This window comes from Chenopodium quinoa, unplaced genomic scaffold (assembly GCF_001683475.1).
Source record: "Chenopodium quinoa cultivar QQ74 unplaced genomic scaffold, ASM168347v1, whole genome shotgun sequence".
NCBI lineage: Eukaryota > Viridiplantae > Streptophyta > Magnoliopsida > Caryophyllales > Amaranthaceae > Chenopodium > Chenopodium quinoa.
In genome coordinates this window covers 2,308,730-2,324,287 of record NW_018742738.1, presented here as the reverse complement: position 1 = coordinate 2,324,287, position 15,558 = coordinate 2,308,730, and the positions used below count along the sequence as shown (strand labels likewise).

Here is a 15,558-nt window from a genome sequence, read left to right as displayed (position 1 = left end):
ACTAAGATACATGGAAATGCAAAAGTGGGGGAGGGGTTGTCTATTCTTAAACAAAGTGGGTGGAAAAATACCTTTCAAATGGATCTTAAATCATTGTTTTTATCTTCAAAATTTATTGCTTGTTTGTAGTTAGTGAAAGAGAGGGAGGAGGTGAGAAGTACTCAGCCTGATGATTTTAGAAGAAATGGTTGTTATTGCTCATAAATATTGTTGAATAAAGAATGTTTATATTACTGTGTTTACGTTGTGCCGTAACTCAGACTGGTAGTTTTTTGTCTTGCTATTAAATACTCCTTTACTTGCATGAAATAATTATTACACTGCTTCTGCATAGAATCCTAGGCTGTCTTCAGTAATGCCCCTGTGTTAGGTTCCAAAATTAGGCCCCTATAAAACTTCTAAAGGACAATTTTTAAGACTATTTAATTTACATAACTTCTTGACTGTTGAAATTGACATGAAATTTGGCAAATGCGTTGTTTTTGCTAAAAGTAAGACGTTTAATTCAGTCAATTTAGGATATGATTTACTAGAGATTTGTAGGTGAGATAATCAAGGGAGTCTAAGGTTTTCAGGAAATTTAAATGATATATATATATTTTTTTTAAAATTTAATAATAAAGAAGTTTTTGGAGTAGAATGTGTGAAGTTTTAAATCTCAGCAAATTAGAGGTGTTAAAGTCCTTCAAATTAAAATCTATCTGCTTTCATCAACAGTGAAGAGAGGAGATGAGGGTTTTATTTATTTATTTTATTATTTATATTTTTTTCCTGGGAATTGTTCTATGAATCCTAATAAACCGCCCTATATGCAAGCCTGCCGTAGAATAATTTTTGCCCTAAAGTTGTGCTGATTTGACTATCCTCTTCTCTTACTTGTATACGAATTTTCCTATATCCATGATCACATATAGTATGAGATACAAATATACTTGTTTTGTTTCTTAATATAATTGCATCATATTGACCATGCACATTTTCGTTGCACTATTAAAAATCTTTATTTAAATTTCATCACAAAAAAGCTAGTCAAAGTGAGAGTGAGGGATAGCTCAAGTGGTTAGAGTTCCCCTCCTGGTTCCAGTAGATCTTGGGATCGATTCTCATCACCTTTCTTTGTGGTTTTCTAATAAACACCAAAAAAAAAAGGCTAGGTAAAGTTGAGTTTGTGAATAGTGTCAAATATCAAAACGTGTCATCTAAAAAAAATTGAAGGAAGTAGACCCAACAATAATGAAAATAATGATAGTTATTGTTGTATATTAGTATATTACAGAGTAGTATTTAAACATGGTCAAAATTAATATGTTACTCTCTTGTGTAGAACTATTGATTATTGAAAGCACTGCAAGATGTGTATTTATGAAAGTCAAAATTAGTCTGTTGTTGAAGCAGAACTATCTAATAGGCTTCATCTGATCTTTGTCGTTGTATCTGCAGTTGAACGACTAACGTTTGATGAATTTTTCAACCACCCTTTTCTTTATCAGAAGCAAAAGAATGAAATATCTGGGTAAAATCGAAAATTTTAGAAAAGAATTTAATATTCTTCCTTTAATTCTGTGATGGATTTGTTACGCTTGTCATTTAAATGTTTATCTGTTATCTGTAGGAGTGAGATATCAATGAGAAGAGTAGATCACTTGAAAAATAGTGTGGAAAGTTCACCAGATGATTGTTTGCCATTTCTTTTGGATGATGACTGTAGTGGCCCTGATGGAAGCCCATCTTTTCCTGGGAGAAGATCATCAATTAAGTCTACTTGTGGGTTTTCCGTTGATTCTAGAAAAGAAGCAGTGTCTAGCAGTATCAGGCATGTTGATCATTCTTCTAGACAAAGCAATACCCAACATAAGTTGCAAATCAATGGTTTTAGGATAGATAGCAGTAAACAAGAGAATATACAGATTGAACATCCTCCTTTTTTCATGGAGAAAAAACGGGTGAACTCTCATTCAAGAGGTACTAAGATATTATCAAATGATACAACTATGGATTAAATAAAAACTCTCTTATTAAATCATTATCTGAATTTTTTATTAATTTGGCAGCTTTGGAATCTTTGGAGTTTACTGATCAAGATTATGTCCTGGTGTCTGGATCCCCTTCAGATGTTTCAACCTCATCTGCTAGTATGTCAAAACCAAGTCTGGCTCCAATCAAATCTGAACTCCCCAATACCACATCTTTAGGTATTAGCTCAAGACTTAGTGCCCCAGTGCCAATTGTTGGTCCATCAGTCAGGTACCCGTCCTTCATTGACGCCATTGATAACCAGTCTTCAGTCCCTCCAGTGTCCTCACAGGGATCCATGGATGGAGAAGATGGTTTGGAGCAGCCATCTGGTGATTCCGTCACAAGGCTTAAGTCCCTGCAGGAGTGTGCAGCTAGTGTCAAGGAACTGGTTACTGAGATGGTAATTTTTCAAGTCTTCACCCAAATTATAATTTTCTTAGGGCACTTTAATGTTATAATGCTGTGTTTGTTCTGTGTATTTTTTCAGATTGAGGCTGGTAGAGTTCTTGAAGCATTTTCTATTCAGCTTGTCATTTTAGCAGTTTGGAAGCAAGCATTGCATATTTGCCATACGCAGGCTGTCTCGTCCACTGAAGACAGTTCTCCTGACATTGCAAAATCCAGAGGTAGCATTAAAAAGATCTACAGTCCAGATTTTCAAGACTCTCTTGATGTTATCTGTTCTCAAGTGCTTGAAGATGCCTCTGATGTAATCAAGAGGGAGTTCTTTAGTGAAGTAGAGCATGCTGAAGAATTGTCAAAGTTTGTAGAGCCAGGTAATTACCAATTTGGTCATTCATACTGCTGCTATTAATTAATCTGACAATTGATAAATGAAAGGCTATAAAGACCGTGTAATCAACCTGCTGTCTTTTTTGTCATTGGCACCATCATCAATTAAGTAAATTAGTATCTATTTTCTTTCCAATACACATAGGAGAAACGGGGATTTATAATTCTACTGCAGGCTGATGAAATAATTTTATCATCCCAAATACAGGCTGCTGCCTCTAGCCAATAATGCTACACACTTACATGTAGCAGTCTAGCAAAAGACACTAAGGAAATACTAGAAGTTAAATGGTGAATTAAGTCAATAAAGACTATTTGATTTTGAAACTTAATAATATTGATAGCAAACAAGCATGAATGAGATTTATTGACTAAAAAGGAAAAAAAAAGTCCTGCAAAAGCGCCCACCTCTGTTATTGCTCAACAAGGATCATTTACGTGCAATTAGAATCATACTGTTCCATTAATTGAGTTTTTAACTTTGACAATTCTGGTTCGTACTATTCACTGGATTGGGCACATGTGCTTACAGGAAGTGTAGAATTGCCTGTAGAATTGCCTGATGCCATGGAAACAATTTATCAATCTGCTCTTGCATTTGGAAGACATGGTGCAGTAAGTTTCCTTGCCTTGTTTTAAGCAACTACCGTAACCCTTGATTAAATGTATAAATTATGTAAATTCTAAAAAAAAAAAAAAAATTAAAAAAAAAAAAAATCTGTGATCCTCTTGAAACAGTTTGGAGGCATGTACCCGCTTAGTTCAATAAAAATCTTTTATGGCTGACAAAATGAAAAGCTGGTTGGGAGACTGAGCTCCACAAGATTAGTAGGCATCAAAGAGCTGTAATTTTTCACGTGTTAAAATATTCCTCGTTACTTATTTTCTAAATTGTGAAGTAGCTTTTTGCCTTCTGTTTCTCCTACTAATTTCCCCTTTGAATAATTTTACAATACAGAGTTACAGACTACATTATGGGCTTTTCAAATAGTACCTGATAATAGCTCAAAAATTCCTAGGTATATAGAAAGGAGCCACCCTATGTCATATTACTTCACATTATGGCCTTTTCATATAGTATAGGTAACAGCTCAAAAATTCCTAGGTATACCATAGAAACGAGCCACCCTAATATATCATAGTACTTGATATGTACGTCAGTGTTTTGTTCTATACACATGCATTTCCAATTGTGGCATGTATCATGACCCAAGTTTCTTTATAGAATCGGGAAATGAGGTATTTATTACACATCGAGATGATGTCATATAATGAATACTTCCTCCATTCTCTTCAAATTGCAACGTTAGACAATTCGCACTTGCCAATGCATGTCCTACCCCATTGTTATCGTTAATTATATTTTAGTTTATATTTTAAAATACTAATTATTTTTTTTATGAAACAAAAAACTAATATTTTAAAAATATATATCATGAAAATATAACAAGATCCCAAATGACTATTTTTCTTCATACATATATCACAAAAGATGGCCTAAGGAGTGTGAATGGTTGAAAAAGTCCAACATTGTGGTTAAAAGGGATCGGAATTGTTTTTTAAAAAAAATACCCTGGACCGACAGAGAGGGCCACGTGACTAGCCTAGGCAGGTCCATTTAGGCCAATTGCTTGACACGTGTCAGCCTCAAATACCTTCTAGAATTGCGGCTTTCAAGGCCGCAATTCCCAAGAACGCCGCAAAACGGTGCAGTCTACCGAATCTTGGTCAAGTGACCTAAGAGGGGGCACTTTTCCCAACGACCCTATAAATAAGGAGATATCTCCCATTTTTGGGGCATTTAATCATTTATTACACCTACCCTACATTCTCTTATATAAGAGAAAACACCTGATCTCAGAATTCGATAAGATCCTCTTTACTTTTCGCACCTTTTTCGTTCTCCTGCGCGTTCTAACTTGATCGTCGGAGGCGGAGCTCCTACCACCCGGAGTCTCCGTTGTTTTGCCGGTATAGGCGCAGTCGGATCAGTCTTTGAGTTATAACTCTCCCGAGGGACAAAAACACCCAAAACATTTGGCGTCGTTTGGGGGGAGAGTACCTTAAAGATGGTTGACCCCAAAGGTCATCAGTTGGAGGTCTTTAAGGACTAGGAGGATGATGATCCTCAAGTCATATGGCCACAGATGGGTCATTCATTTCTTGGCGCATGGGTACTAGCGGAAAGGGAAACCTAGTCGGTAAGAGGTCAGGCTTCAGTCACCACAGACGAGCACATGAAATTCATGACAAGTTTCAAGGGTGGCCCGCCGTCAAAATTTTAATCAGTTCCTCCTGTTGCACAGCTTTAATTTCAACATCACACATTATTTTACTGTATCCAGCAGAGTTGAGAGCTTGGGTGGCCCTCTGTTTAGCATCATTTACAGCATGAAGTGCCAAGTGTGTTTAGCATCATTTACGTTGAAATCCATCGCTTGCACTCACCATCCTCTTATGACGGGGTATCTGCACCAAAAGTACTTGGTGAGAAAGCAGCACGGGCGGCACCCGACTCATGTCGGTTGCTCATCGAACCTCCAGACGGGCTAACCCGAGTCCTGACTCGTATATAGTCAAGCAGCTAGAGGAGTTCGATTTGTGTCTTACCTTGGTTGCGAAGCTGAGAAGACTCAACTCCTTCGGTCGTTGCAGACCCGACTGTAGCAATGATTGGCTCGCCACTCTTTGAAGATGTAGAAGCATCTGGCTGTTTCCCTGTTTGCTCAGAGCTTTCATCACAGTCGGGCTTTTGCCCCCGGTTGTGGGTCGATCTGGGTTGGTTGAAGAGGTACAGCGAGGAGGGTCTTTCCTTCCCGTCATAGTCGGGGTTTTGTTCAGCTCATCCCCCGACCTCTTGAACAGCTTTGTAATAGAGCGGGGAATTAATTTGCTTCCATCTCGCAAATGAGAAGCAAGTTACAGTCGGCAAATTTCTAGATCAAGGGAAGGGGTACGACCGCTAAATAACTAAGTTGATGCAAAAGCTAGAAAGCATGGCAGGCGGACTTACTGCTCCTTTTTTAGCCTCCTTGGCCTCCAAGGCGGCTCTCCTCTCAAGTAGTTGCTCCTTTCTCTCAGCAGCCCACTTCGCAGGCGTTTTGTGTGGAGCAACTATGTTCTTTGCGTCTTTTGCAAAAAATAAAGGAAAAAATTGATTAAAAAGACCAATAAAACAGTTAAGGCATTAATATAGACGACAAATTGCCGTATGTATAACATGGAGCTAAGCCCACAGGCGGAAAGGAAGGCCTCATCCTTCAAAAAGTCCGGATGGGGTATCCATTTCTTAGGGACAATTATTTGGCTCCCATTCTCCAAGGGCTCGGTCTTAGTTTCAAAGATTCCAGGCCCCATTTTTTTTTTTATCGTTGGCCCTACACGAAGTTCGGGGTAGGGCGCATTTCTTCCCAAGTAATGCCGGGTCCTAATTGTACCGGCGCAAGAACCGGTTGAGTCCCAACTTGGAGAAGAGATCAAATATAAGACATCTGCGGGTGGGTGGTTAGTGTGTACCACGCCCCATACCTCCCCGGAGCCCGGCTCATGTAGTGCATATGAGCAAACACTGCAAAGCTTGATTCTATATTTTCAATTTTGCAGGTGGCGATGTAGCTCATTATGTTATCCATGAGTTGGGGGTTAGTTGCTAGACTCCTAAGTCATACCCCATTCAAAATTCTTTTAATACCTGCGTGAAGGGGAAAGCGGAGGCCGGCTCTAATCACGGCTTCATAGTAGCCGAAACAGTTGTCGGCATTTTCAGTGGTGTCCTCCCAAACAATTGTTGCTTCAACAAGCGAAGATTTTTATCCTCCAGCCTTCCTCGGACGAGTCTCCGTGAAAGCTCGGAAGCTACTCCTCATGACCGCCAGGTCTCTAGAAAGCATCCTTGTTTGCAAGGGATTTGGCATGACCGCCCGTTGCTTCTGATCTAGATCTTTCGGCGGCTTCCTCACCGCCTAACTCCTCTTCATCTGAGGCCACGGAAGAGGCATCATCCTCGCCGGGTTGAAAGGGTGCCATCCGGAGAAGATCCCGCTTGCCTCATATTCCTCATCAGGAATAATTTTTATCAGCAGGAACTTCTCGAGCGTGCCGCTTCCTAGACCGTCCTGCATAGACACAGAGACGGAGGGGTTTGGTGATGAGCAAAGCAGGTCCGAATGTCCAGAAAAGGCACCCTCGGTTCTAGATTCTGCCGTACTAGGAGACCGGCTGAAAGACCTAAGCGGTACCGTGTGTGTTGATGGGAGAGTCCATTTTTATATTGGAATTCTAAATATATAAACGGAAAAGTACAAAAAGCCTGAAGAGAGTAGAGGTGGTTACCTTTAACTTGATTCTGAAAATCTGAAAACTGCTACAAACGGTGACTGGAGTGGGGGTAGAGTCTCTCTAGAATTCTCTCTTTCTCTCTCTAAGAAGTAAAAATGCTTTGTGAAAGTGAGAGGGGGGGGGGGGGGTAAAACCCTATTTATAGAGGGGTAAAACGGGGGCATCCCCGTCACACCCCAGAAGGTGAACAATCTTTTTATTGTTCACCACTCCCGGAATGCCGCATGTCACAGGTACCACGTGACCCGCCACGTGCTACCTGTGAGGGGCAAATGTTTTGGGTAGAAATACCCTGTCCATGTGGACCAATCAGAGAGGGCCATGTGTTTAGCCTAGGCAGGTCCATTTGGGCCAATTGCCAGCCAGCCAAGATACCTTCTAGAATTGCGGCCTTGCTCCCAAGAACGCCGCAAAACGGCGCAGCCAAATCTAGGTCAAGTGACCTAAGAGAGGGCACTTTTCCCAACGACCCTATAAAAAGGGAGATATCCCCCATTTTCTTATATAAGAGAAAACACCTGATCTTGGAATCCGAGAAGATCCTCTTTACTTTTCGCACCTTTTTCATTCTCCTACGCGTTTTACCTCGATCGTCGGAGGTGGAGCTCCTACCACGCGGAGTCTCCGTTGTTTTGCAGGTGTAGTCGAGTCGTAACTCTCCCGATGGACAAAAACACCCAAAACAAGAATAACTATGTATTAGAATATCTATTGAATTTTAATTACATTTGTTTAGGAAATTTTGTATATAACCACCTTTTAAATCTTGTTCTCTTGCAAAAAATCACCTTTTAAGAAAAAGGTTGTGAAAGATCACCAATTTTTAAATTTTTTTTGCAACTTGCCTACTTACAACTTCCTAGTGCTGGAAAGTGGATATTTGATCATGTTTCGGACGTTGACCCTATCAGGTGCATGGGGCGTGGCACGTGACGTTTAATGAACCCTAATCCCCCTTCTTTTTCCTTCTCTTTCTTTCGATTTCCTTCTTCATATCCTCTGTTTCTCTTTCTTCTTTTTCTTCTTCTTCTTTTGTTCCATCCTCCATCGTTGATTGCTGCCACTTCTTCCAAGTGGTAAGTTTTGTTAGGAATTATTGTTAGGAATCCTAATTATTTTTTATTGCTGCTCCTTTTCCACCAACCACGAGTCGCCCACCACCCACAATCCCCTCTTACAGGTCACCCACCACCCACAATTCACCACCACAAACTAATAACTATACACGAATCCCCAAAAATCACCCTTTAACCACCCTACCCACCCACCTACCCACTTTCCTGCCTCAGTAGCAAAATCCACCCACCCAGTAACCAACCCTAAAAGCCACCCCAACCAATCGCAAAGTAGCTACCTACTCCCATTCACCACCACCACCACCACCACCACCACCTCGAAAAACCATCCAATAACAACCTACCCATCATAAAGACAATCCACTTCCCTTGAAAACCCTTGATCTAAGTGGTGATTTGATGAGGGAGAAAAGGCGCGGCCTACACCCATCCACCACCATAATCACCTCAAAAACCCATCATAAAGACAATCCACTTTCCTTGAAAAACCCCTAATCTAAGTGGTGATTTGATGAGGGATAAAAGGCGTGGCGCCGACTTGACAAGTGAGAAGGGGCGATAACTTTACAAGAAAGGGAAGGGAAACAGAGGAGGAGAAGAGGGAAATCAAAAGATAAATTGTCATTTGGGGGAGATTAGGGTGCATTAGGGGGGAAATCGAAAGATAAAATGTCATTAAGGGAAATCAAAAGAGAGAAAATGTCACGTGCTACGCACATGACTAGAACGCGAAGAAGGTAGTCAACATCCTGTTTCCGATAATTGGTGGCAAGTTGCAACAAAATTTCTAAAATTGGTGGTATTTAACAACATCTTTTTGGAAGGTGGTTTTTTCGCCAAAAAAAAGGTTTAAAAGGTGCAAAATTCTTATTATGTATAAATTTTTGGGGTAGTTGAAATCATTGCAAGTTATAGGAAATTTGAAATACTTCATCCATTCCACAAATATTACCCCATGTTGACTTGCACACTAATGACAAGACTCTTTTTGCCCATATAGGCATGTATTTTGGGTAAAATTACCTCGCCACGTGGCCCATTTAAATCAGGACACGTGTCCACCCATTATTGGTCCAAATCGGGTTACTAGCAAGATGACACGTGGAATCCACTGTAAAAAGAGAAGGTATGACGAGGCCCAATTCCTCAAAAAGCCACCACCAAACCTGGGGCAGCCCACCAAATCTAGGTCATATGACCTACGTAAGGGCACAATCTCCAATGACCTTATAAATAGGGAGATTTTCCCTATTTTGGAAAAAAGTTCACTTATTACCTTATGCCTACTTTTCTCTTATATCAGATAATCACCTGATCTCGGAATCCGAGATCACACTTTTACCTTTTTCCGCACTTTTTACTCACTCTCACACGTTCTAGCTTGATCGTCAGGGGGGCAGAGCTCCCACCAACGGGAGTCTCCGTTATTTTGCAAGTAAAGACCGCGCCGGACCAGTCTTTGAACTGTAATTCTCCCGAGGGACTAAAAACACCCAAAACATTTGACGCCATTTGTGGGGAGTACCTCAAAGATGGTTCAAGACTTTGTACGACCTCCTGACCCTAAGGATCGAGGTCTTTACATACCATGAGGAGTATGATCCCCAGGTGGAAACATATGTGACTAAAGATGGGTCACTCATCTCTAGGCGCATCCGTTCAAGGGATAACTAGGAACGAGGTGACACCAAGCGGGTATAAGCAGGCTCCCTAGGCAGCCGGAAGGGGAAACCTAGATGGCAAGAGGATCAGCCCCAATCATCCGGAACGAAAAGGGTGAAATCAAGGATCTTATTAGTAAAAAAAACAACGCTGGTTCTAGTCAGTTGGCAAAGAAGACTCCTTGGCTGAGAGAGGAACCAACTCCACATTCAAAGGAGAAGGCAGCCCCATACTTACTGATCTAAAATCCTTTTGCCCCAGAAGGGTCCTAGGAGACACCCCCGACAGGATCAGCCGGGTGGTGGCAAAAAATCAACCCCTGACGCTCGGGAAATCATCGAGCGCAGGAGAAATCAACAGATGTCTGAGTCGGTCTCTACTTCGAGCTTCCCACACAACTTCAAAGCAACATCAACAAGGAATACTCAATCCTTGCACGAAAGTCATATAGGCGGCCAGTCTGTCCATACTAGCCCTCAAATGATCGGGTCAGTCCCGTATGTGCTTCAGATGCCATACAGGCAATACGGCCTGCAATATATGCGACCGCCCTCTATAAAGGTCAGGCGGCATACAACCATGTTCAACCCTTGAACTAGAACTAGCAGACGGAGCCCGTCTGCTCAGACTTGGTGAACAACCTTCTGCGGTGGTACAGCCGACCAAGGTAATAAATGTGTTGGTTGGTACCTTTGATGGCACCTCCCACCTCATGGCATACACCAAGCTCATGTATTTACAGGGGTTGTATGATGCTTCGTGGTGCCGCTGCTTCCCGGTCACATTGAAGGGCATATCCCAACAATGGTTTGGCAACTTGCCGGCCGGGTGTATAGACAGCTTAAAGAAGATTGCCTACTTGTTTGCGTCTAATTTCTCCATGAACATCCTTGCGAAGAAAGAAAGTTTAGACTAGAGCACCTTTAAGTAGGGGGAGAAGGAAGGACTCCGCTCTTACAGAATCCAAATTAAGGGGCTCTCTAACGAAGTAGCCTTTACAGACTTCTTTAAGGGTCTGAAGGACGGGTCTAACTTTTTGGTCTCGTCAAAAAGAGGGTCTTCACCCTTTCGCAGGCGCTAATGGAGGAGGCAGATAGCTTTATACAAGCAACCGAACTCTGTTCGCCCAGCAACCAGTCAGACTCTAAAAATTCTGACAAACAAAAAGATAGTCGGTCTCCTAAGCCGGCTAAGAAACAAGAAGAGAGCAAAAAGTGAAAAGAAGTCTAGGCGATCAATGATTCTGACTAGGTGTCCTAAACTAAAAAGAAGATATTCAAATCGTACTCCCCAAGGTACGAGTTTAACAAGGACTGCAACTCCATCCTCATGGACATTAAGGATCGGCTGTCTCTTGAGAAGCCGAATCTTATGAAGATTTCCTTTCAGTAAAGGAACAAAAATAAATTCTACGAGTACCATGAGGAGGTTAGCCATGACACCAATGACTTTCAGCGAGTGTTGGACCGTTTGGCCGATAAGGGAATGTTGAAGTCCTACATCTCCAAGTCCAAAGGGACTAATAAGAACCTAGGACAGTCGACCAAGACTACCCAGCCTAATAATAGTTCGGACACTGAAAAAGAGTCGGTTTACACCATAGCAGACCATCCGGGGCACCTACGACCATCTCAAGAAGATGGCCAAGGCTGCTGATGAAGAGCAGACGTCTGCTAGCGAAACCTTCCCACACGTCCTTATTACTGAGAAAGATCAGGGCAGCGTTCGCCGTCCGCATGACCACTCGGTTGTCATTGAATGTAAGGTCGCCAACCAACTAGTTTGACGGATCCTTATAGACACCGGTAGCTCCTCGGACTTCATTAGCAACAAGTGCTTGCAAAAGCTCAAGTACAAGGCTAGCAACATGCACCCGATGTCCCATCCCCTAGTTGGTTTTGGGGGTGAAATGGTGTACCCAATCAGTAGGATAGACTTACCTATCCTGCTGGGAGACAAAGGAGAAGGGCGGCACCTAGTCGTCAAGTTCTTGGTAGTTGAGGAGTTGACTGCCTATAACATCATTTTGGGTCGTCCAATTCTGAACGAATCCAAGGTTGTCATTATCCCTTCCCTCATGCTGCTGAAGTATGAAAGGGATGATAATTCTGTTGGCTCCTTGAATGGGGATTAGAAGACGGCTCGAGAATGTTATCTCTCAACCGTCGAAATAGCAATCACTAACCAGAGCTCTGTCCTTAGCCGGCTAGTGAGCGCATGGACCTCGCTCTGAATGACAGCCGTTCATAGCGTACTGTTAAGGTGGGGACGACTACCTTTGCTAAGTTGGGTGCAGACTAAAAAATTCAAAGACATTTTTGCCTTTGAAGTGGAAGAGATGCCGGATCTCGATGTCCACAAACTCGCCGTGGATCCGAAAAAGATCATCCGGCAAAAGAAGAGAAGTCACGACGAGGAAAGAAGTCAGGCGGCAGCTGCCGAAGTTAAAAAGCCGTTAGACGCTGGGTAAAATTAACTCGCCACGTGGCCCATTTATATCAGGACACGTGTCCACCCAGTATTGGTCCAAATCGGGCCACTAGCAAGATGACACGTGGAATCCACCTTCAAGAGAAGGAATGACATCTTTTAGAGGCCCAATTCCCTAAGAAGCCGCAAAAACGGGGGCAGCCCACCAAATCTAGGTCATATGACCTACGTAAGGGCACAATCTCTAATGACCCTATAAATAGGGAGATTTTCCCCAATTTGGAAAAAAGTTCACTTATTATCTCACACCTACTTTCTCTTACATTAGAGAAATCACCTGATCTCGGAATCCGAGAAGATCACACTATTATCTTTTTCTGCACTTTTTACTCACTCCTACACGTTCTAACTTGATTGTCGGACGCGAAGCTCCCACCATTCAGAGTCTCCATTGTTTTGCAGGTACAAACTGCGTCGGACCAGTCTTTGTAACTCTCCCGAGGGACTAAAAACACCCAAAACAGCATGCATTGTGATTTATACGCATAGAAAATATAGTTATATAAGATCTTCCTAGACTCGTCTCGATTTATAATTTTTATATTTTAACTTTTTATAATTTTTACGTGATGATATTAATAGTAAATTAAAGTTTTACGTTGGGAAGCGTAAAACTTTCATGGTGTAATATTTGTGATAGAGGAAGTATTATGTTTTTTTACACAACTTCCCGATGTAATACAAGCTTTAAACATTAGGTTTAGACTAAGTAATAAATATAAATCCTCGGGGCTGCTCTTTCGTTCAGGTACTGAACATGAAGAGTAAATGTCAATTAACATGTTTGGGAAACTTTAAAAATGCGACTTGGGCAGTTCACCGTAGAGCCTATATTTAATAAGAATCTAGTACCGACCATTAAAACGTAAATATGTATTGTCATCTTGTAAATGGTTATTTGATTGACCGTGAAAAATTGCAAGGTCCTGTGTTGAAGAAGTAATGGTTATTTGATGTACCTTAGCTATTTGTGTTTTTATTTGCTTCCGTCAATGTATATAGGAATCTGCATGCTAGGGAGCTTGTGCTAATTTTGTCGCCTTTATTACAGATAAAAATAGTCTCTCTTTCTTAGTAAAGACCAACTCACTTATCGTAAATATTTTTCTCAATCTCAAGGGAGTCCCATAGCCTTTTTTGTAACTAGGTGATTAATGGTTGGCAGGTCGATGAGCTAATGGGAGACGTGGAAAGTGCAGTGTCATCGTATAACAAAGCTGTGCGCTTGTTGATCTTTCTTCTTGTGGAAGCACCATCTTTAATATTGAATCCTCCGTTCTCTCTCACTAATTCAGACCGGTTTAGGCTTCGCAATTACATTAACATCTTGAATGATAGGCAAGGCATTTCTAGGTCTCAAAGGATGGCCCTTCTTAAACCTGAATGTCCACCTTAAACAAGGGGTTGCTTCTAACATGGTGGCCAACGGTTCACCCTATTCTTGGTGTAAATAATTTGTTTGTATGTACAGCTACATTCCTTTGGGTGTCTGTTGGGAGTAGATTGAAGTAGATATGTAGCTTTGATTTCCTGTTGTATGCGTTCCACCAGATTCTCATTCATTAAGGGTTAAATAGAGGTAGTGAATTTAAGTCACGGTACAAATGCATCTTATCTATTTTGTAATAATAAATGGATAAACATTAGTTTCATAACCCATTCTACCAAATCTGGACTACTAAATTTTTGAAGGTCAAAATGTATCGAAAACCTCCCAAAAGGTGTTATACAAATTCTGTTTGTTAATATGGATATCAATTTTAATAGAAAATGACTATTTAAGGAAAACATATTATAAGGAAAATACATATGATATACTTTTTTTGTTTGTTTGTAGGAAAAATAATTAAGAAAAAGAAAAATTCTACATTATAACCCTTAGGTTTTACATTGTTTTATTTTTTTCCCGTTGTGCCCCATGTCTTTGATGGTTACACATTGTAGCTCTCAGGTATAATTGGTAACCATACGAGTGACCTTGTCATTATCCTGCTCCTAACAAATTTCGTTATGTCGTTTTCATCACCGTTAGTTGGCCCCATTCACCACTAATTAATTTTTTTTTTTGTTGATTAAGAATCCGAATTGAGCTTGGATTTGACAAAAAAAAAAAAAAAAAACATAAATGCCTTGTTTTGCATATTAAGAGATATCTCGATTTGTGTGTAATTATATTTTAGTAATGGACATTGGTTAGGTAAGGTATCAAGGTTTATTAGCTCCATATAGGGGTGAAACTAATTTAGTTTAGAACCAAACCGAACTGAAAATTGAACGGCATTAGAAATATGGTTCAGTTTTTTTCCTTAAGTGGTTCGGTGCGGTTTGTAAAATCAAGAAACCGAAATATAGTTCGGTTTTGGTTTCAGAAATTGAAAATTCGAAAAATCGAACCGAATTGCTGGCCCAAACCTCAAATAAACCCTAAACCCAACTCTAGTTGTAGCCATGTATATAAAGCAAAAAAAAAAAAAAAAAAAAAAAAACCTTATCTCTTCTCCACTTTCACTCTCCTCCCTGTTCGGCCAGTAGTACTAAGGCAAACGACCAAGGATGACCACTAGTGTTCACATTCTAAAGGTTTTAAATGTCTAATTCGACCCTGAAAATACTAGATCTAGAGTTTTCAGGGTCGAATTTTGGGTTTGAGTTTTTTTTTCCTACTTTATTTTTATGGTGGTGTGTGATTGAATTACGGTGGTGGCAGGTAGTTTTGGGTCGATCTAGGGTTAGGGTTTGGGTGAAATGGATGAAGGGTGTTGAAATAAGGTGAGTTGTGGGTTGTGGTGGGTGCGGATCTGGGTTAGAGGGTGCTGAAATAAGGTTAAAACTTGTTTAATTATGTTTGTATGGATTGGTTTGGTTTTGTTTGGTTCGGTTCGGTTTGATTGGTGTGTTTTGGTTTGGTGTTTTTTTTTTTTTTTTTTTTTTTTTTTTTTTTTTTTTTTGCGCTAAATTTGATGTCTATTATGCTTGATAGGAAATGTGCAGGTTGGTTTTTTTTTTAAGAAAACTGAAATTTTTGTAGTTTGGTTTGGTACAGTTTCAAAGCTAAAGTGGTGCGGTGTAGTTTGTAAATTCCAAAAATCAAAACAAGGTGGTTGGATTTCGGTTTGGACAATAAACAAAACTGAAAACCATACTTTTACACCTAGTCCCAAATTAAGTTTGAAATTAGAAAAAA

The 15,558-nt window shown here is 40.6% G+C and overlaps 1 protein-coding gene across 4 annotated transcripts in view; it reads left to right on the top strand.

Moving 5' to 3' along the window:
- The window catches only part of LOC110724133 (serine/threonine-protein kinase ATG1c-like), a 31,522-nt gene extending 17,394 nt beyond the window's left edge, over positions 1-14,128 (top strand). For 2 of the 4 annotated variants that reach the window (XM_021903522.1, XM_021903525.1), the window contains exons 8-13: positions 1,441-1,513; positions 1,613-1,962; positions 2,052-2,416; positions 2,504-2,792; positions 3,341-3,423; positions 13,540-14,128. In XM_021903522.1, coding sequence (XP_021759214.1) covers positions 1,441-1,513; positions 1,613-1,962; positions 2,052-2,416; positions 2,504-2,792; positions 3,341-3,423; positions 13,540-13,770 — 1,391 coding nt within the window. In that variant the 3' untranslated portion in view covers positions 13,771-14,128. The remainder of the gene's footprint in view (positions 1-1,440; positions 1,514-1,612; positions 1,963-2,051; positions 2,417-2,503; positions 2,793-3,340; positions 3,424-13,539) is intronic. The other 2 variants (XM_021903524.1, XM_021903523.1) reach the window with 2 other exon arrangements.
- Positions 14,129-15,558: the final 1,430 nt, after the last annotated feature.